The 21,697-nt window shown below is 31.8% G+C and overlaps 2 protein-coding genes across 3 annotated transcripts; one reads left to right on the forward strand and one right to left on the reverse strand.

The window, feature by feature from the left end:
- Positions 1–347: 347 nt before the first annotated feature.
- On the reverse strand, positions 348–9,892 carry LOC131943301 (putative E3 SUMO-protein ligase RNF212). 2 transcript variants are annotated; one of them, XM_059303333.1, is made up of 14 exons: positions 9,785–9,892; positions 5,418–5,598; positions 4,737–4,798; positions 4,479–4,553; positions 3,946–4,002; positions 3,648–3,715; positions 3,381–3,438; positions 3,205–3,218; positions 3,020–3,054; positions 2,706–2,739; positions 1,493–1,517; positions 1,226–1,301; positions 882–948; positions 348–750 (listed from the first exon to the last, which is right to left on the reverse strand). In XM_059303333.1, the coding sequence occupies exons 1-14, from the start codon at positions 9,785–9,787 to the stop codon at positions 711–713; spliced, it is 795 nt and encodes a 264-aa protein (XP_059159316.1). In that variant the 5' UTR covers positions 9,788–9,892; the 3' UTR covers positions 348–710. The 2 variants fall into 2 exon arrangements, with proteins under 2 accessions (XP_059159316.1, XP_059159315.1); XM_059303332.1 differs by having other exon boundaries at positions 1,493–1,520.
- A 445-nt stretch (positions 9,893–10,337) lies between these two features.
- On the forward strand, positions 10,338–19,464 carry LOC131943300 (coiled-coil domain-containing protein 113). The gene is made up of 8 exons (XM_059303330.1): positions 10,338–10,476; positions 12,577–12,874; positions 14,434–14,589; positions 15,695–15,775; positions 16,326–16,481; positions 17,221–17,328; positions 17,549–17,704; positions 19,238–19,464. The coding sequence occupies exons 1-8, from the start codon at positions 10,382–10,384 to the stop codon at positions 19,307–19,309; spliced, it is 1,122 nt and encodes a 373-aa protein (XP_059159313.1). The 5' UTR covers positions 10,338–10,381; the 3' UTR covers positions 19,310–19,464.
- The last annotated feature ends 2,233 nt before the right edge of the window (positions 19,465–21,697 follow it).

Here is a 21,697-nt window from a genome sequence, read left to right on the forward strand (position 1 = left end):
AATCAAAGTGAAAGTACTGAAAGCTCATAATACTAATACTCATATTGACTGAACGCATAATCGTAGCTTTAGTATTAATCTGTAGGATGTAGGCTACCTACCATATTGTGTAAGTGACCTAAGTTTTTTGGACAGAGATCAAATGAGCAAAGTACTGGCTACACAATCCAATTTGGAGTTCGATAAACACGACTTTATTCACTTTTTCTATTACAGTTACCAAAACGTCTTTTACTAGGTAAAGTTATATTTTATATGAATGAAATTATACTAAATATAAATGTTATTGCAAAGAGTAAAAAATTATGGTCCTACATGATAACAGCATAAAAAAACAAATACTTAAGATTACTTTATAATTTAATTCAGAAATAACAAAACATTTAATACACAAAAAATATGTTACAATTCATGTTTATGACAATTGAAAAAGTTGAACATTTTAAATTAACCAAATGCCTAAACTTCACTTTTATCTCAGTGAAGAACTTTATGTTGTTTAACATTAAATAACTTCACAATGAGAAAAAGATTTAAGATCACAGAAATAGCTTTTATCATTTGTGCATAACTTAATATGCAGCATTTATCAATAAAGTACATTGCAAAGATAACAACAAACATAAGAGATAATTAAACTGTTAGAACATATTTATAATATAACACATCAGAGGGTGACAGTTGTATAAAAAACGTAACATTGGTCTTGTTCAAGCATCTTTTGGGAAAACAATTGGTCTTGGAATAGATCTAAGAAAGAACAAAAAGTAGCCTTATTAAATGAAACAAAAGATAATTAAAAACATATGTTATGTACATGTTTACGACAAATTATGTATACATTATGTTAATTTGTACAATTAGAAAAAAAAGCTACTTACAGGGGTGTTATAGAAGATCCCTTCCTATCTAATCCAGTAGGTGTAAAGTGCATTCCTCCAACAGTACCTTTATTGGAAAGAAAGAAAAAATATTTTTTAAGAGCTGTTACGAATGGCAATGATGTTGTGATGTGGCAATACAGAACTGTATGTGGGTTTTTCAGTAGTTCAGATCACTGTAATCATTAATGTCAGGCTTTAGTTTGGATTAAGTTTCAGATAAAGTTAAAGATACTACAAAGAATAGCTAAGTACTACCTGTGTTAAGTAAATATTAATAGTAAGTGTTAAAAATTAGTCAAAAATATAAAATGATACAATGAAATTGGCACAGATTGACTCACCAGCATGACCACCAGAGGGTGGTGTCCTCATTAGAAGTCTGCCTGGTTGATTGAGTATATTTGATGATATTCCATACTGGGAAAAAATTGTTAATATTGATAAATAATTTTAAGTAAAAATAGTGAATACACAATATCTCAAAAGCTCAATTAACTGATAAAAATATAAGTTTTAAGTAAAAAATCAAATTCAAGTATTTGAAATATTTTTAAACAAATTTAAATAATTAGATATTATCCATAACTGATTTGAAAGAACCCACTTACATTTCTTGAATTACTCGAACCAAAACTGCTGAAAACACAAAAGTTTAAGAATTTTATGTCTATATATATATATTAAAACTACAAAGATAAAGCATCTATTTTATCTTTAACTATAGATTAAAAGTATTAGAACAAAACAATAAATGGAAAAGCCCCCTCTGTCCACTATTCATTGATATTGAACAGGCTTTTGATAGCCTAGACAGAAACAACCTCTGGAAAATTTTACAATGGCATTGTTTTCCAGAACAAATCATAAATGCAGTCAAAATCGTATATGAAGGGTTCCAATGCAAAGTTATATGTGGTAGCCATATCACAGACCCATTTATGGTTCAGACTGGAGTCAAACAAGGGTGTGTTCTGTCCCCACTGTTTTTTTACTTAGTAATGATTGGCTGATGACACAAACTATAGACAAAGTAAGTGGCTCAGGTGAACACTAATAACCAGCCTAGAAAACCAGGATTTTGCAGATGACATAACTCTGCCAGCCAGCAGTCAAAAAGATATGCAAGAAAAACTAAATAAACTTATTTATTTTGCAAAATGGATATGAGCTCAAACTAAACATTAACAAAAACAAAGTTATTAATAAGAAAAATACATCTAGTCAAGAACCTATTAAAATAAACAACACACAAGTAGAGGAAGTAAAAGATTTCACATATTTAGGCAGCATTGTCAATTATGAAGGTGACTGCTAAAACACGTATCTCTAAAACCAGACAAACATTTGCAACCAGGCAAAAACATGGGGATAGAAGAAAATCTCCTCTAAGACCAAATGCAGACTTTTCAAAAGTAATATCCTTAGAGCCCTACTGTATGACAGTGAGTGCTGGAAAGTAACAACTGCCACCAGCAGATCTCTGGACTCTTTCCAAACTAAGTGCTTGTGAAGGATAAAAAGCATACACTGGCCTTACACCATCCGAAATGATAAATTACTAGGAGAGATAGAAATGGAAACAGTTTCCAAATAAATTAAAAAAGAAGATGGCAATAGATGTGGCACATCCTCAGAATGAATCCAGAAGACATTGTAGGATTGCAGGGAAGCAGCTAGCAGAGGCAAGGCTGTCATGGGGAACTGCCAGGAAAACTGCCTGTGACCAACAAAAGTGGAGGGAGCTTTCTCAGTTCTGTGGTGGACACATGTGTCTTGGGCACATAAAGGAAAAGATAATGAGATGATGATAGATTAACTTACTGTGTGCTTCCAAATGGTGATCTATTGGGCGAGGCTGAAAATAATTTTATCAGAATAGATTTACCAATGAGATATTTTAAAATATAAAAATTTGTAAACAAAATATTATAACAGTAAGGGAGAGACTTAAAATAATGTGTTAAGAATACTCTTGCCTATGGGATATCTTACAATATAAAGTTGTGTAAGTAAAATAAACATCAAAGTATTCAAAGGAGAGGTTGAAAATGATGTTTTATAAATAAGCTTGCCTATAAGATATTGTTAAATTTAAGATTTTAATTTAAATAACAAACTATAAACAGTAAACAAACCTGAAAATGCTACAGGAGAAGCACCACTTTTACTTCTGAAAATTAAAGACACTGTATGCATTTAAACAAAAAATTTGTAAATGCATGTACAGTGTAATGTAATAGAATTAAGGCATCAATCAAATCAAAAGTAAGTTTCTTTTAAATGTTTCTTTTTAAAATAAAAATAACTGACAAATCTTTACCTTGGGTGAGAATCCTGAAAAAAAAAATAAAACATTTATAATAATGTATTCATAACAAAATTATTTTTTAAAAAGACTATTATAAAAATATTGAGTTGCTGATTAAATGTTTACTTCCAAAGTGTATCCTATAGATAAATTTTTTTAAAACGCAATATACATAATAAAACAATTACCCGTTTAGATAAGAGAAGTTTGAGATACTCATTTTCAGATTTTAACTTCATGGATTCTCTGTTTAAAAAAGTATATTAATTACACAGGGAAAAGGTTTTCAAGACATAACAAAAATATACAGAAAATTAAAGCATAACTATGTGCTGTGACTGAGCATAACAAAAATAAGTAAATAAGATCAATAAGCTGTTAATTTCATAAAGAGATAATTAGAGTCTACCAGATACCTGAGCTTCTAAAATAACAGGGTTATAAAGTGTACATACCTCTCTATAGTTTGTGCTTGAGCTATAACATTTTTCACTTCATTTATTTGAGATCCCAGAATTTTTAACTGTTAGAAGGGAAGGTGCAGTAATAATTAATAAGGGATAGACTTGTAATCTACAAGTTATTCTTACATACCATAGCCAATAACAACAAACAGCACACCAACATTTGTTCGGTAGTAGTGAATTAGTGATAGTGAATGTGTCTACTCTACTTTAGGCATAATTTTTCTACACTTAGAAATATATATATACTATCTAAAAGTGAATAGCATATGAACAATTTTATAATTACCTTTTCTCTAAGCTGTCTTACAAGCCTTCTCTGGTGACTCTTTTGGAATTCAAGAGTCTGAAAATATATTTAGTATAAATTTAAAAATTTACAATGAATTGTTCTAAGTTACACTTTCTATTTAGTCTATTGACAATGAAAAGCTAATTATTACATTATATAAAGAAAACTCATATAGTTTGGCCATACACAGAAAGCTTACAATTCATCTAATATTCCTAAATAGTGAAAAGACAAACGGTGAGAAAACCTGCTGAGCAAATTCTGGAAATCACAACTGCAATAATCAGTTGTTGCACTAGACCCAAATAAATGATGCTTAGAAAGTTGTTGTCTGGGACTTATTCCCTAGTTAACATTTTGCAGCAATAATTGAGACGAGGCCAGACGTAACAGAAAACCAGTATGGAACACAAATAGAATGATGCAGTAACCATCTTAATAGTCATAAATGCTAAAAAATTCTACAACTTGACACAACTTTAAACGTATTAATAAAAATTTGAAATTGAGAATAATTTTTAAAATCATACTTGATAAAATTGCTTTGTGAATTTCTGGTGCAGATCAATTGGATCAGCAAACAAGTTTTCAACTTCTTTCTGTATCTGTAAATACAAGTATATAGAAAGTAATAACTTTTCCCAACTTAAATTATGGCAGTAGTAAAATCTGATAAAATGTTTATATACATTTGAATGTTATAAATGATGTAAAGAAATTTATTTATACAACAAATTATCTGTTTTTTAAGTGATAATTTTTCATCTAACATGTAATTAAAAAATTACCTTTCCACCAAGTAGTAAAGTGTTGCATTGTGATCTACAAACTTTACATTTTTCTTTTGTGCCTACACCAAAAAATATTGTTAAGGTGCATTAATGTTTAACATTACTTCAGTTTAAAATTTACTATAACAATAGCTTCATGATTTAGAATACTAAAATCTATTAAATAAATGATTTTCTAACAAAAAATAATTATTCTTAAAAAATAAACAAAGTTAAAAACTTATATTTCTAATTAACATCTAAGAAGTTGATAACATTACATGGTTAGCGGAAGAGGAGGGCGAAACCTTTTGAGATCATGTGCTGTGTGGGAGGGGGTGGTAAGAAAATGTGAAAATACATTTTTCCTACCAATTAACATATTGTTCATCATTAATACAATCATGGCCATTTCATGGAGTGGGGTCAAAATTTGTGATAATAGGGTAAGGAGGTAGACGTTGGTTAAATTTTATGACATTATGGATGCCCCAAATCTTTTTATTTCTTATATTTCAATTTAAAATCTAACCTTTGAGTTGCTACAGCTACTTTGGTGTCATTATGAAAATCATTTAAGTATTTTTAGTTGGTCTATGAAGGTCACTAATGTTTGTTACATATTATCAGGATATGAATGTAGGAAAACCATGTAGGCATAATGTAATGCGCATAATTCTTTATATAGAAGCTACTTACATGCAGAGACACATTTTTCACAATAAATGTGACTGCAGTTTGTTAAAAAGAATCTTAATTCAACCCCTGGTTCTGGTTGGCAATAGCATCCATTACAGTGCATCCAGTGAGACATGTTCTCAGCATCAGAAAACTTATTTACCAGACTTAATGATGACAAATCAGGAGTAGGAACAACAACCTAGTCAAAAAAAGAAATGATTTAAATTTGTCAATAACTTATGTTGATATAAAATATATCTTTTTCTAAATTTTTCTAAAGTAAAAAAACATTAATCAAAAGATTTAAATAAGAATTGGATTATATGAAACCCGTGAATGCCAAAGGTTTGAAGACATTTGATGGGTTAAAACCCACAACATACGGCATAACAGCCACACATATATCCGATCAATCACATAGCTTCATGCATAAGGGCCTTTTTAATACAAAATGTATAAAAAACAGTCACGACTGTAAATAGCCTTAATACGGCAATTCCCAGTCGGCTAAGAATAGACACTTCATTATTATTTCTTGGTTAAAATTAGAATTGTAAACACAAATGTTTTCATAATATTAGTGACTAAAATTTTGAGTCAAATGATGATAGATCTAGATTTCTAGCTCTACTCTATTACACTCTTTGGGATAATAGGTTAATACTTAATTATAGATTTAGTGCTAGATTTAATTTAAAACATAGATTATTCTAGATCAAGGCAGGGTTCTAGGCTCTACTCAAGGTAATCCCCAGTAGGCCTATTGCATTGGTTATTATTCTGGACATGTATAGCAATAAAATTTCAGTGTTTAAAAAAAAAACATTGAACTAATTATTTTTTTAGACAAATTCTAGCAGGAAAAAGATAAGCATGCGCAATGGAGAGAAACTTCCACCTTCATTTGCAGCGATGTTTTTTATGGTACTGAGCATGCGTGTGTTTACAAACAAAACGCAAAACATTAACCCTATCCCTAACCCTAGCGCAGAGCTAGATCTATTGAGTTTTGTTCTTCTACCGATAAATCTTTCTCCAAGTAGTCACTAGATCTAGATCTATGCCACAATAAGGGAATATAGATAGATCTAGATCAGGGGTCTCCAAACTTTTCAGTCCGAGGGCCGCATTAACTATTAAATTTCAGTTCGGGGACCAGTTTCTTCCATGCATGTCTTTGATTTTTCTGCGCAAAGTTCCTCATCATCACCAACAAACAATTTTTCCTTGGACAAAAAGATCTCCGCGGGCCGGATGAGAGGACTTTGCGGGCCGCATACAGCCCGCGGGCCGTAGTTTGGAGACCCCTGATCTAGAATAAATAGACATCTTTCTAGTCTAGATTCTAGCTAGATCAAGGAAATCTAGATCTAGATTCTATACCTAGAATCTATTCTCCAATACTATTTAGATCTACGAAGTGACTACGCGTCTCGCAGGTTTGATTTGCCATCTTGAAATTGAAAATGCTTTCTTTTAACTATTATGTCACATCCGCTGTGCTTGAGTCAACTCTCAACAGTGTGCCAGCTGTAGTCTGAAGTTCATCATAGACCAGGAGTTCAGAGTTCGAACCCGGGGTTAGCTCGGCCAGGAACTAGTTCTTTTTTTTAAAATATTTTTTCATATTGAAAATATGACGTAGACTATGATTTTTTTCTTTTAAATAAAATTTCCAAACATCATCGTCACTGTCGTGATTGCTTGCCTTATGTTTACTATCGCATGAGTGGAAAATCCCACCACGGCCCACGGTCGTCGAGGTCACTGTGAGTTCAGCAGGCCTAAAGCATACGTCATAGACGTTCACACGAGATCGCCTGTCTTCACTTCTCTCTTCCTCCCAGCCCCCTCCCCCTCAAGCAAATTGAATTTTTTTTTAAGTTCACGTAGGCTAAATAATATAGACTTAGATCTACTATCACAAATGCTAGATAGATTATAGATAGCTAGGCCTAAAGGTTAAAGGATCTAATAGTTATTAATAGATTTATTAATTAATACTATCACAAGAATGACTAGATCTAGATTAAGAGATTAATCTAGAATCTAGCTAGAATCTAGATTAGATCTAGATCTAGATCTAGATCTATCTAGACTAGATTCTAGAATCTAGATCTTGATCTATAATTTTTTTTAGTATTTATTAGGTTGTCTTATTACAATTTTTTAATTAAAATTTTCTGTCACTTATCATATATCATTACAAACCATATCACTTACTGGTTAATTTGAGACCAAATTTAATGGTCTAGCTTAATTAGGGGCCGAGAAAACAAACAAAAACAAAATGACCTATTAACATCTTAAAATGCGAAACTCTTTTTCGCCATCAAAAGATATCAAAAAGTTACGTTGGTTTGTGTTTTCCATTCGTAGCATGATGTCATAGCAATTACGACAACATTGGGTATTTTAGTTACCAAAAAAAACCAAAACATTTTGTTAGAAATAAAACTTTATATTCATTATGTTTATTAAGGAAATATCAGACATATTTATTATAAATTCTATGTACAATGTACAATTTAAGACATTAGGCATTCCATGATGAATTGAACAATCAATACCCATGAAGATGACAATAAAATTAATATCCAAAACTAAAAATAGATCTGACAGAAATCTAGATCTAGTCCTTCTAACTGTAACGACAATACAGTATTATTAGGTAAGATGATAAATGAACTTTTTTTTAACTTTCAAATTAAATACTCTATAATTAGTATTCTCTTCTGTAGTAGCATTAGGTTAGGCGAAGTTTTCTTTTTTTTTTTTTTTTTTTTTACCAGCTATGCGTAGTAAATCTACAGTCCTGTAAGCTTGCGTGAACTTAAAATGACCCTAAGTTGATTTACAATTTGCTTGGTTTATGAGGGGAGGGGTGGGATTGCCCACCGACGATCTCTAACAGCAATAGTTAATGCTGTGACGTATGTATGGTAGGCCTGCTGAACTCACGGTGAACCCTCGACCGTGTCAACATTTTTCTCCCGCAGACAAGAAAATGTAAGCAGTCGATCTCGCGAGCGATGCGAGCGACGATGTTTGGAAAATTTTGAATAATTATTTTTTAAAATATTATTTCGTTCAAAAAATTTTTTTTTGAAAAAGAAAGAAAATAAAACCGCTCGTGGCATTTCCCATGTGAAACAATAAAATAAAGCACAACTGATTTACGTCGGATTCGAACTCGGAGATTCTAGGTCACCTACCGCACCGTTCTGTTTACTCTGCCACACACCACGATGCATTGGAAAATAAAATATTAGACATTTTGTATCAAAAGATTTCTAAAACTAAAAGGAAATAATTACTACTTCATTTATTGATGTCATTCTACGTAGTAACTGAGTAACTGCGTAAATTTTACACACAATTCCTATATTTTTAACTAACACAACAGCATTAACGAGGTTGACCAAGTCTAAAAATAAAAAAAATTGCCAGTAGGCCTAATTAGATCTAGCACAAAAAGGCTCGGAATGAGCATTGTTTAAAATACAATACTAAGGCCTAATTAAAAACTACATATAATTTCATATAAATTATACAGTCGGGTAGGCCACGAAGTATTAATATTAACAAGGTTAATGACCGGTCACGAATTATGTTCAATGAAACTAACAGTGCAGTCGGCCTACTTGGCTTGCAGTGAAGAAAAAAAATCAATATACTTATAAAATTACTAATACTTTAATACAATAATAATGCCCACAATTTCTGCACATGCTAAAACTGAATTATAATTAAAATACTAGACTTAACAGTGCATTCCGCAAAAAACAAAAATTAGTTGTTTCTATCTGACAACTAGCGTAACAATGGCGTAACGTTGCTAAAAATAGCAGCGGCATGGTATTTCTATGGGGAATTGGATTTTGGTTGAAGGGAAGCAGCATCATTGTAATTAATCATGGTAAATATCTCAAATATATATTTATCTAGGAGCTGTCGAGCGCTGATGCCCGGAGGTCGGTCGTTTTTCGTTGCAGTTCAGTTCCTAATGAGAGTGCTCCATAAGAAATGCTTGTATTAATTATTACTACATATCTCGCAAATGTTTCTGGCATTTTAGCCATAGTATCCATTTCCTTAGCATTTCGCATTAAAATAGTGATGAGATATTGCTAGATTAGCAGTTTTTTCATTTTTTGTATATAGGACCCCCCAAAAACACTAAAAATGCGAAAACTAAAAGAGCATGACGTTTCAGGGTCAGGTTCTGACTTCCGGTTTTGGTAAGGAGATCGACTAGTATTTATTTAGATTTAGCTAGACTAGATCTAGAGAAATTACTAAATCTAGATAGATCTAGATCTATCTAGATCTAGTCTAAATTAAAATGAAACTAAGAAAATGTGAAAAAATATATCTAGTTTCACCATTTCAGACAATATTGTGAGGTAACACTCCAAAAATACACAGCAAATGCTTGAGTGACCATCATCCGTCTGCTAAGAAATACTTCGTCTGCTAGCAGCTGCAAATTGTGGGCGTTTAAGTATCGTATCGCGTTAGAATTGAAATTGATCTAGATCCTAACAGAAAAATATAACAAAATGTAATAGTCGAATTCCTAATTTAATTGTTTTTCATTTAATAGATTATTTGTAATTAATACTATTTTATGTATATTTTAAATAATATATATATATCAGTTCTAATGTTTTAGTACAATTAGTAAGTTACCATTTAAGTACTCTTATATATTGTAATCGATACTTAATACTTCGATACCAGTTCGATCATATAAAAAATATAAGTACAGCGACAGTTTTATTCAATCGCAAAGCTTCTTTTTGCACAAATAAAAATGAATAATTTAAATTAAATTAAATTATTCAATAAAATTAGTATTATTTTATAAATTATAACAATAAATTTTCAGTTTGTTTATAGTACGTACTCATATTAATTCAATATAAATACGTTAAGGTTTTGAATTGTGACGTTACCTCGCAACAGATCAAAGAGACAAGATGGAGAACACAGAAACAATCAGCGTTATGTCTGAAGAAGATCCTTTTCAGGATATTAGTGATGACGAACTTAAAAAACTTATTGATGATGCCATGTAATATATTTTAATAAACTTAGAGTATTATCTTCTTATTGTTCCTTAATAACATTTTAATGTATACCTTATTTTAGACCTACTTCTACCTGCAACGACAACAACGTCTGTCATCTGCTGGTAGATCTAGATCTAGACTAGATTAATCTAGAAAAGAATATATTAACTATTTGAATCTAACAATTATAACTGCTAAGATAGATAATAGATCTTGAATCTATGTTAAAACAGCAGAAGTGTTCTTTCAAACATCAATAGTTTTTGTTTTGTTTTTATTTTAATATCAAAGTCTGAATCTAATACTGTAACAGTGTAAGCCCTAGATTCTAAATATTACTAGATTTTCTAAATAATATAGATCTATATCTAGCTCTAGTCAACTATTCTTTACCTTTCTAGATAAAAATGCAATCTATTGAAATATGGAATTAAATTTTGTTAGTAAGTTAAGCTATAGTTCTAATTATAAAATGAATTCACAAAACATTAAATGCACCTTATATGTTATGTTATTGACAATATTTGTTAAAGATTTGATGGATTATTTTAAATTTTTAGCAAAGCATAGTTTTTTTTTAATGACAGTCTGTTAGATTAAATAAAGTTTTGAATTTATGTGTGCATAATATTAGGCCTTCAGTTGGTGAAAATAGTAATCTTTTATACAGATTATAAATTTCTAAATTATTTGATTGCAGTATCCAATATTTTATTCAAGACATTTGCTTCAACCTTTAGTTGATAGTTTTAGTCACACACATAATTGCTGTTGATGTATGCTGAATAGAATGGCATGGCAGGGTGATAGCGTGCACAACTGCTAATCTGAAGGTGTACAGTTTTGTTCCCTGAAACATTCCAATTCCAATAAGTACATCACTCATATTAAAGAAAGTGTAGGTGGCTGAGCATAGATCCAACCACCTTATCCCTATCATGTGCTGAGGTCACAGAAACAGTGAACTCTTTGTGTCTAAAAATCAAATGTTACATCCAAATAGTTTACTATATATTTGAATTTTATGAGGTACAAATAATTTTGTCTGGTTCTTCATTCATAAAAAACATTAGAGGGGACTAAACAGCATGGTCAATATTATAGACAAAATGCCAGTGGTCTCCAAATCAGCAAGCTTCCCATGTAATTTTCTCTTGGGGGAGGAGGGGGTGTTCAAGGACTAGGGTCTAGATTTTCTGTTGGTATCTGTCTTGTAGAACAGGTTTGGCCTTTTCTGAAGTCATACCAAAAGGGTATGTGTCACTGGCACCAATTTTTATTTTCTGGAATGTGTTGCCTCATCCTATTGTGCCTTGTTTTAGTCTAAAGATTCTCATTGGTCCTGGCATATTGTCCAACATTATTAAATTGTGCATACCTACATGTTATGTGTCAGATGAGCTGGTACAGCCTGCTGCTTTTTTCCTACATGTGTTTTCTTTACCTTTTTCACTTAGGGACAAGAAAAATGCAGCAGTTCCAGCATAGTTTTCAGCTTGTTTCTTCTTCTTCTTCATTCTTAATTTTTGGAAGAGATTCCCTCCAGCACAATCAAGTATTAAGTGTCAACTTAGGCCATTGACTCTGGATTCAGCCTGCTTTTCTTTTTTGGTTTGGTTCCATAGTCTTTGTCCAGTCAAGAACAAACTACAAGGCAGTTCTTTGATTTTGGAGTTTCCTCTCCATAATGAGTGGCTGTTGCCAGCTTTTGAGCCTGATCTGCGCAGAGTTAAAAAACTCTAGACTTTCCAGTTCAGCAACCATGAGACTAACCCACCCGACCAAGCCAGTTCTCCATCATGTTTAAAATCCTGGCTTTTATCAAACACATACAATTAGTCAAGGTTTTAGATAATTAAGACACTTTATAAGCCAGCTAAACATTTTAATTAATTATTTTGTGTACTAATTGGTGAACTCATTAAAGGAAGAAGTGTTGAGGTGTGGTGGGTCTCATGGTATTTTTCCATTAGTCATACATCTAAGTTAGGTATTTTTTTTTGTAACTTCACTACACAAAACCTACTATTGCCCTTGAATAATTAATCATTTGTTTTTCTATATTAATTTTATTTCTTTTCTGACACCGAATCATCCTGCAGACGATCGAATGAGGTACTGTCCACAGAAACACAAATGTTTGAGAAATACCTCCATCGCATTGAACCGAGAGACTCTGGGAGCATACAGCCACTACAACACCCCGGAGCGGGATCACTGCATGTGGATAAAAGCCTTGCACATAGGATGCGAACCAAGATTCGACTGAGTCAGGGAGATAAATCTTTAAAATTGAACGCTGAACAGAAATGTGATATTGCACAGCGTGAGCTTGAAGAATTGCGGGACGACATTGATAAAATGAAAGAAGAATCTGAGAAGGTCATGGACACTCTAAAGGCAAGTTTCTATTTTCAGATAATAGGGCTGTGGGAAAGGTTGCTATTTAAAAAAAACAGTGCTTTAGGAAATTTCTATCAATTTCTATACATATAAATTTAAGTATGTCTGTCTCTGTGTCTGTCTTATATGCATTACTACACCTTTATCAGTCTACAACATCGGCAGTCAGTTGACCCGGGTTGCACTATGGTGTCTTTATTCATTTTAACAAGCATCATACACCAGACACATCTGGCTACTACATTCCATGATCAAACTGAACCAGGGTTAATGCCCTGCTGTAGTATAACCTGTAGCTGCCCAGAATGCCTCCAAACAACCATGGCGGTTGCCAAGGAGTGTTTTACTTCACCCATACTGAAAGTGATTTAATGTGCACTGAAGGTCTGGGATTTGTTTTTTTTTTCTAGTGCAATATACATCTTTTATTACAACAATAGTGAAAGGCAGTGGCGGAACTAGAAAAAAAGGGCCACCCCGCAAAAAAATTTTTTAGGCCCCCCCTATATATATATATATATATATATATATATATATATATATATATATATATATATATATATATATATATATATATATATATATATATATTCATATACAATAACATAATACGAACATAGGATACTCGTTGCTGTCCTGTTCGAAATTTGAAAAAAACATCAATTAAAAGATTTTTCAACATCATGTCATGTGTGTAAGTGCATTAGCGTGTTTTGTGAAAAACCAGTGTTAATTAATTTTTAATAGAAGCCCTCGTCGAAATTTTTGGTCAAAATAATATAAAACATGAAAGCTTTGTATAAGTAATGGTGTCTTATGTTATGTTTATTTTTAAGTTTTTTTTTGTAATTATATTATTAATGTTTTAAATATTATTGATTTAATACATTTCAATACATTTCCTTTTTATATAATATCATTCTTTAGTAATTACTTACAAAAAATAATAATTTAGAGAAGTAATTGCTTTTTAATTTGTTTAGTACAAATCTATTAAAAGGAGCTTATGATCACCCCTATTTGACTATTTTTAAAAAAAGGGAAATAAGTCATGGTTTGAACATTTGCTTATCTTTGATAAGTTTAATTGTAGAATAAAGACTCAGCTTTCAAAGTTGTTTAAAAACGAAGGGAAAAAGAAGATACAAGAGCGTGAGGTGGTGTCTATAGAATAAAGATAATCCAACCGCAGCTACGGTAATTTTTTACAAAACAACCATCAAGTCAAAAATGAAAGAAAATTTACTTTTTTTTTAACTATTTTAAACTATAAAAAAATGTATTATGGTCGGCTCTGGGCCCCTAAATGGCGTGGGCCCCCCCGCATTGCGGGGTCTGGCGGCACTGTAGTTCCGCCCCTGGTGAAAGGTGTGGATGTAAAATTATGTCACTCATCAAAAAATACATCAATGGTAGCAATTGAATGTTATCACAACGAGTGTCTTTGAATTTCTTTTCTTCTGAGATAGCAGCCTCACACATGATGGGTACACTAGTTTTTAAATAAGAGTACTTTAGAACTTTCTATTTAAAATATATATATTTGACCATTCCAGGCTGTTATGGAGGAAGCAGACATGCGCCTATCTGAAATGAGGAAAGAGTCCTATGAATTTGAGAGAGATATTGTCAAGGGATCAGTGAACCACAGAACCAATAAAGTTATAGCAGAGAAGTGCATGAGATACTTTGAAGACAAGCTTAGAACAAGGGTAAGGTTTTAAAAGTCTGTTCTTGTTTTGCTAATTATTCTAGCATTAAAATGCTATGTATGTTACATTTTGTTTACATTTTTGCTTATGGTTAGCACTAAACAAAAAAGGATGTGGCTATTCATGGTGAATTACGAATACCCCTCCTAAGGCTATTTTTAACTAACCAATCAGAGCAAAGCATTTTTTCTGTGATTCTGTAATCCCATTATTTATGCAATAAGTACTATTTTGCAGGTGTAATGTCTTTAGATCTAACTTTATCACTAACTCTAAACTCTAATGCCTAACTTCTTTCGATTAACCGTAATGCCTAATCCTAATGACTAACCCTATGCTTAACCCTAAAAGTAGTTTAACAAACAGCCATTATTTACCAAGTAAGATAGAAAAAAAAATAAAACTCAGAGACAAAAAGAATAAAACCCACACTTTAAAAACTACCTGCCTTGCCTGAAGCATAACCACTTCACCACAACAGTCATCACAACATCAAAAAGTTGAATGTCATATGCAAGCTAAGCTGGATATAGCGAAACTTGCCCATGTGGCATGGCCCCGGAGAATACAGACCACGTTCTTCAGGACTGTTTCCTTATATAGCCAGGCGCGATACAAACACTGGTTCCTATACCCCCCCACTCAAGGAAAAACTATATGGGGCACCTGCGGATCTGGAGACCACAGCCCAGTTCATACACGAAGTTGGACTTGTTTAAATCCTCCACCATAAATTAAATTAAGAATGCAAAAGAAGGAAGAAGAATATGCAAGCTGATCAAAATATTAATACGCATGCATGTGCAGGACAATATATTTAAAAATTATGTAATTGGTTGGAAATACCATACTACAAATAGAGTTTGAAAGCTATTGACAGTTCACTACGAATAGGCACTCTCATTTATCAAAAAACAAAATTATTCTAATTTACCATATTTATGAAGTAACTGTTAAGCTATATTTAACGTTGCTTATGTTCTCTCAGGTTTACATGTTTCATCAAAACACAGTGTATTCAGTTCTTTAGATAAACTTTTATTCTATGTTTATGTTTTTTATTAATTTAAAATTAGTTTATTTTCTATTTCATTATTTCAAACAGGATGCTTTGATTGAAAAGCTGAGGCTGAAAAATTCTCAACTGAAAGTACAAAAGAAGAAGCTTATGATGCAGCTCAGGCAAGTAAGTAGATGTAGGTCCATAACCTCATGTTGGTCTATATATATATTATCTGCAGGCATAAGTACGCAAAGGATGGGTTCATAACCACATTTAGGTCTATATATGAACAAAGGACTTGTCTGTTACCATATATAGGTCTATATGTATTATATGAAGGTATAAGTGAGCAAAGGAGTGTAAAGCTGACTATACAATGCAGAAATATAAACATACGTTATATAAGTATATTGTGCTTGGTGTAATGACTAATATTAAATTTTATATCCTACATACTATGGACAAAGCAAAGATTTTTGTTTCCTGTTTTCATAACTTAAGCAAAATTTAATTAGAGAATTAAAAGTCTTTTTTTTTAATAAAATAAAAAGGTACACAAATGAAGTAAGTTTCAATAAAAACAAAATTTTGAATTTTAATAATTTTATTTAATGTATCATTACTTTATCAGGAGAAATGTTACTTATTACCATGTTCATCAAATATATTTACCATTATGTTTCTCACAAATGAATAATTGTATAATTTTTAAATATTTTTTTGTTATGTTTAGAAAGAAGAGATGGGTGAAGTTTTGAATGAAGTGGATTTCAACCAGTTGAAGATAGAAAACCAACAGTATTTGGAGAAAATTGATGAAAGAAATCAAGATTTACTGAGATTAAAATTGATGGCCGGCAACACACTCCAAGTTCTAAACTCATATAAGGTTCTTTTTTCTTCTTATTTTGATTGCTAGGAAAATTTTATACATTTCAATAATCTATATAGCCTACTTAATACTTTTGAGTAGGATAGTGGTTAATAAACTTTAATCTTTATTGAAATTATGACAACAGGCCTACTCTCAGTAAAACAGATTTAGGATGATTGAAGATACCAATATCCAATAAAATATAGGTGTGTTAGGTTGTTAGTGGTATTGTAATCTCGACTAGTTTTATGGTTAGAAATAATTTATTAGTGTTGGGGGTTAGGGATAGGGTTAGCTAGCTATGTGTGTATTTCAGTTAAATACCTATAAGACCTCTTTTTTAAGAAGATTCATTTATCGGACACTGGTCTAAAAAATTCCCCCATTTTTCTCACTGAATGAATGCAGAATGTGTCTTCATAATTAATGCGATATAGCTACATATGGCCATTCATTGACCACACAGTAGGCTTAGGTTATTTACATTTTAAGTTATTTTGCAAATATTTATTTATCTGCAATTATCCAAATTGTTTTAAATTACAAAAAATTAAAAATTTTGTTAACTATATTAAATGCATTATTTTTAAATATTGCAAAAAATGCATTTATTTCATAGTTTTAGTTTTGTAAAGTCAATTCAAATTTTGCTTTACAAACCAAACATATCTTATTTTTTATAAAAAAAAAAGTAATTTTTAACAACAAAAAGCTAACACATCTTAAAAAGAGTCAACATTTTTGAACTGTCTAGAAAAAGCTGCTGACCTTGACTAAAGAATCAGCACGCTTAAAAAGTGAAATCAGTTTCCGTCAAGAGATGGACTCCAGGATTCAAGCAGAAACTGCTATCGTGGAAGTCGTGAGTCTACATTACTTGATATTACTTTGCAATTGCTCTTTTAACTTATTCTATACAATCTGCTCTTCTCAGCTAATTAGCCACTCTATTTAGAGATCTATTTTTTTTAAATTACTATTCTTGTGTTTAACTTTATATTTTTTTCTCTACAATGTACTGAATTTATTGGTAAAAAAAGGAATTTGATTTCATGAGTTTGTTTTATCTCTGATGATCCTAGGAGAGAACAAAAGCTGAACAGATCAATAAAAAACTGCGCAAACAGCTTAGCAACTTTAAAGTCCCTGGTGTTATGGAGTACGTGAGAGAGAAGGCACAGATGTACGAGCTACAGAAGAAAGTCAAAAGCTGGGAGAGAAAAGTGGACATAGCAGAGGTAATCTCATCTTATACTTGACATAGCAGAGGTAATCTCATCTAATTCTTGACATAGCAGAGGTAATCTCATCTAATTCTTTACAAAGCAGAGGTAATCTCATCTAATTCTTGACATAGCAGAGGTAACCTCATCTCATTGTTGACATAGCTGAGGTAATCTCATCTCATTGTTGATAGCTGAGGTAATCTCATCTAATTTTTGACATAGTAGAGGTAATCTCATCTTATACTTGACATAGCAGAGACAATCTCAGCTAATTCTTTACATAGCAGAGGTAATCTCATCTAATTCTTGACATAACAGAGGTAATCTCATCTAATTCTTGACATAGCAGAGGTAATCTCATCTAATTTTTGACATAGCAGAGGTAATCTCATCTAATTCTTGACATAACAGAGGTAATCTCATCTAATTCTTGACATAGCAGAGGTAATCTCATCTAATTCTTGACATAGCAGAGGTAATCTCATCTAATCCTTGACATAGCAGAGGTAATCTCATCTAACTTTTAATGTAAAGATGAAATAGATGGACACTAGATTGTTCCCAGCTTGATTTTTTAAAAAATAAATGACTGTCTTTTTGATTGTTCATGATAGTACTGGAACTAAATATTTTAATCATAAATTTGTGTGAAAACACAATGCTTAGATGGTCATCTATTTGTTTGTTGATGTTAACACTCAAACTGTAACTGGTTTTTGCATGTAAGAAAGTTCCTCCCTTTTAGTGTGACTGTCTACTCAAACAGTACCCAAAAAATGACATTAACAAAACAATTCATTAAATGTGATCCTGAATTTTTATACAACTGTGGCACCCTGCTATCTCAGAAGTTTTCATAATCCATTGACTAGTTCAGTCAATTTTTTTTTAAATTTCTAGTCATCATAAAAAAAAATTGAGGAAATATGTGTTATCAATTTTATATTTTTGTCATAAATATCAGTTTCCTTGATTACCATTACAGATTTATAAAGAAATTGTTCTTTTTTGCCTTGCCTGTTGCTATTTCACTTGCTTTGCTATGATTCATTGTTAACTATTTAGTTTTTAAGTGTCTTATGCTGTACATATTTTATAGCATATTTTACATAGAATTATTTAAAGGAAAGGTTGTTTCCTCTTTAGACCTAGCGATCCAAAATGTAGATGAAGTGGAGTTCATATATTTCTTTACCTCAACATATGAAAGTATGGTGTGGTTAGCATTATGCTGAGATGGCTTTACTTTCCCTATCATAAGTTGGGGTACCCATTAGAGCTGTGTGGACTCAAGGACATTCTAAATCACAAGTCCGAACTGAGATCCAAACTCTAGACCTTTGGACTAACAGCCAAATATTACCCTTCGAAAATGGTGTCCCATATCTAATTATTTGAGTTTAATTTTCCTAAAATTATATTAAATGGTCACATCAAAGCTTGTAATGCCTTCTTCTATTGTTTCTGTAAGTTTCAATTTACAGTATAAATCGAGTGCAGTTTCTCTTCTATTATTCTGATAACAACTTTTTATACCCCCTGTAGATGGCACTGCATACACACAGAAAAACCTGGCAACAGAAACAAGCAAGGAACCCAATCAGCAGCCAATGGTGAAGTGGTTTGAGGCTGACAGAAAACCAAAACATACAGGAAATGTATGGCTTCGTGAAACATCATACCTTGTCAATTGTAACATACACATTTTTTACCTCGAGGCAAAGACAGCTGATAATCATCATGAAACCAATAAAATTCAAACCAACTGCAAACGTTGCTGTGGTGTGTTTCTGTTTGTGTGAGCGGCATGATTTGTTATGCATGAAGACAAACTGTAGCGGAGAACTCCTAATATCATGATAAACCATGGTCTTTTGACTGGTTAAGATGTGACAGCGCAAAGTGGGTCTATCAAAGTGCATGATCTGTAATTCCAAAACATTCCCCTCCAGTAATTCTAACCCATCCATTCCTGTTTTGCTCCATATATGTCCCTGTGTTTTATATCACTATCTTGTTTTTTGAGACATTGCTACAGAACATGACAATTTTTAACTGAACAGTAAATTTTTTTTTACAATATTTAATGCACTTTTAATTAGTATAATAATTTTATTAGTATAATAAAAATAAAATATTTAAACATGAAAGTTTTACAGAATTTGTTAAAGGATTATTTCAAAGTATTCAATATTTTGTGTTTTATTATTGACAGTGTTTTTTTTTACACTTTTTAATTTAAACAAATTACTTTTTTAAGTTAGCGTTTGATTTAATATAGATTTAAATCAAGTAAAATATTCACTAGAAACACAAGGGTGTAATTAACTAAACAATATAATTTAATATAACAGACATAACAGGATATTTAGCTTACATGTTTGTGTTTGGTTTAAATTTTTCTTGTAAAATAAAGTGACAAAATAAAGAACGCAACATGTATGTCCTTAAAATGTTTATTGTTGTGAAGCTCATGAAATATTCAATACATCAGCACAATGCCTGCTATTTTCAATGTAAGGCACACAACTCAAAAAAATAAATCTAAAATGGATATAAAATAACCCATGTAAAATGTTTCACAAATTAAATATATTTATTATAAATGGATATGTAATCTATGTAAAATACTGTTACAAATTAAATTATTTATTAAAAATGAATATATAATCCATTTTAAATATTTCCGAAAATTTGTGTATTATTAACGAATATATAATTAGCCATTTAAATAAATTAAAACTGTTTTCACATAGCTTTATTTATTATCAATGGCTGTTAAGGAACCATGTAAAATATTTTCACTTATGCGTATGTAAATAAATCAAAACCAACTACAATAAATTTTCAAATCAGCAAGTTATTGGTACTTAAAGTAAGTTCATGTACGACCCACACTTATTAGAGGATCAAGTGTTTCACACTTTTATTTTGAATTATGAGAACCAAACTGATTAAAATCATAATATGTTTATTTTAGAGGTGTGGGTGAAAGTTTGCGAGGTCATTTAGAGAGGGGTGTGGCTGGTTGTTTCAGATGAGGGTGATGACAAAGGCAGAGACGTAGCGACCCTTCCCGGCGCCTGGGGACAAACTTTCGATTTGCACCCCCCTCCCTCAAACTTTCGATTTGCAACCCCCCTCAAGCTTTCGATTACTTTTTCCAACCCATTTTGGTGCCCACCCTAAGGTAGGTGCCCGGGGACATATGTCCCCCCCCCTGCGCCCCCCCATCGCTCACCCCTGGACAAAGGTTAACAGCTAATATTGCATGACATCATTTATGGACGACCTTCAACATGGTATTAATCACACTTCAACATAACACAGAAAACCACTAGCATTAGAACACAAAAAACCACTAGCATTAGAACACAAAAAACCACTAACATCAGAACACAAAAACCCACTTACATCAGAACACAAAAAACCACTAACATCAGAACACAAAAACCCACTAACATCAGAACACAAAAACCCACTTACATCAGAACACAAAAACCAACTAACAAAAGAATACAAAACCCCAATAACAACAGAACACAAAAACCCACTTACATCAGAACACAAAAACCCACTAACATTTATGGACAAACTTTTTAACTAGGTATTAAATGCACACTTCAACAGAACACAAAAGCCACCAAAACCCACTAATATAGCACACACAAAAATCACTAACCAGAAAATAAAAACCTACTAGCAACAAAACACAAAACCCCACTAACCACAAAACACATGAGTTAACAAAAACCCACAAACTAACTGAAAGACCATTATAGGGAGACTCAATTTTCAGCAAAAATGTCAAAAAGCCATGGCTAAATAATAAAAGATATGCATCAATGCTTTATTTTATTCTACTCTAAATTATTTGCACAGGCTCATTAGGTCAAGTTTAAACCTTATGTCTTTATAGGTTAAATGACTTAATTAGCTCGTTAGCTTTGACAGCTCACATTCAGTATGTAAATACAATTAATTGATAATGTTGATATCCTCAAC

Source organism: Physella acuta, unplaced genomic scaffold, assembly GCF_028476545.2.
Source record: "Physella acuta isolate Inbredline_101_S28 unplaced genomic scaffold, ASM2847654v3 ptg000451l, whole genome shotgun sequence".
Lineage (NCBI taxonomy): Eukaryota > Metazoa > Mollusca > Gastropoda > Physidae > Physella > Physella acuta.

What these genes read in the sequence shown, in the direction of transcription:
- LOC131943301 (XM_059303332.1), bottom strand. An exon ending in CTTTACTACTTGGTGGAAAG is followed by an intron (nt 4,554 to 4,736) that starts GTAATTTTTTAA and finishes TTGTATTTACAG; the next exon opens with ATACAGAAAGAAGTTGAAAA. An exon ending in TTCTCCTGTAGCATTTTCAG is followed by an intron (nt 2,740 to 3,019) that starts GTTTGTTTACTG and finishes AATTATTTTCAG; the next exon opens with CCTCGCCCAATAGATCACCA.
- LOC131943300 (XM_059303330.1), top strand. Translation starts at nt 10,382, where the DNA reads ATGGAGAACACAGAAACAATCAGCGTTATGTCTGAAGAAGATCCTTTT. An exon ending in AGGTCATGGACACTCTAAAG is followed by an intron (nt 12,875 to 14,433) that starts GCAAGTTTCTAT and finishes TGACCATTCCAG; the next exon opens with GCTGTTATGGAGGAAGCAGA. An exon ending in TTATGATGCAGCTCAGGCAA is followed by an intron (nt 15,776 to 16,325) that starts GTAAGTAGATGT and finishes TGTTATGTTTAG; the next exon opens with AAAGAAGAGATGGGTGAAGT.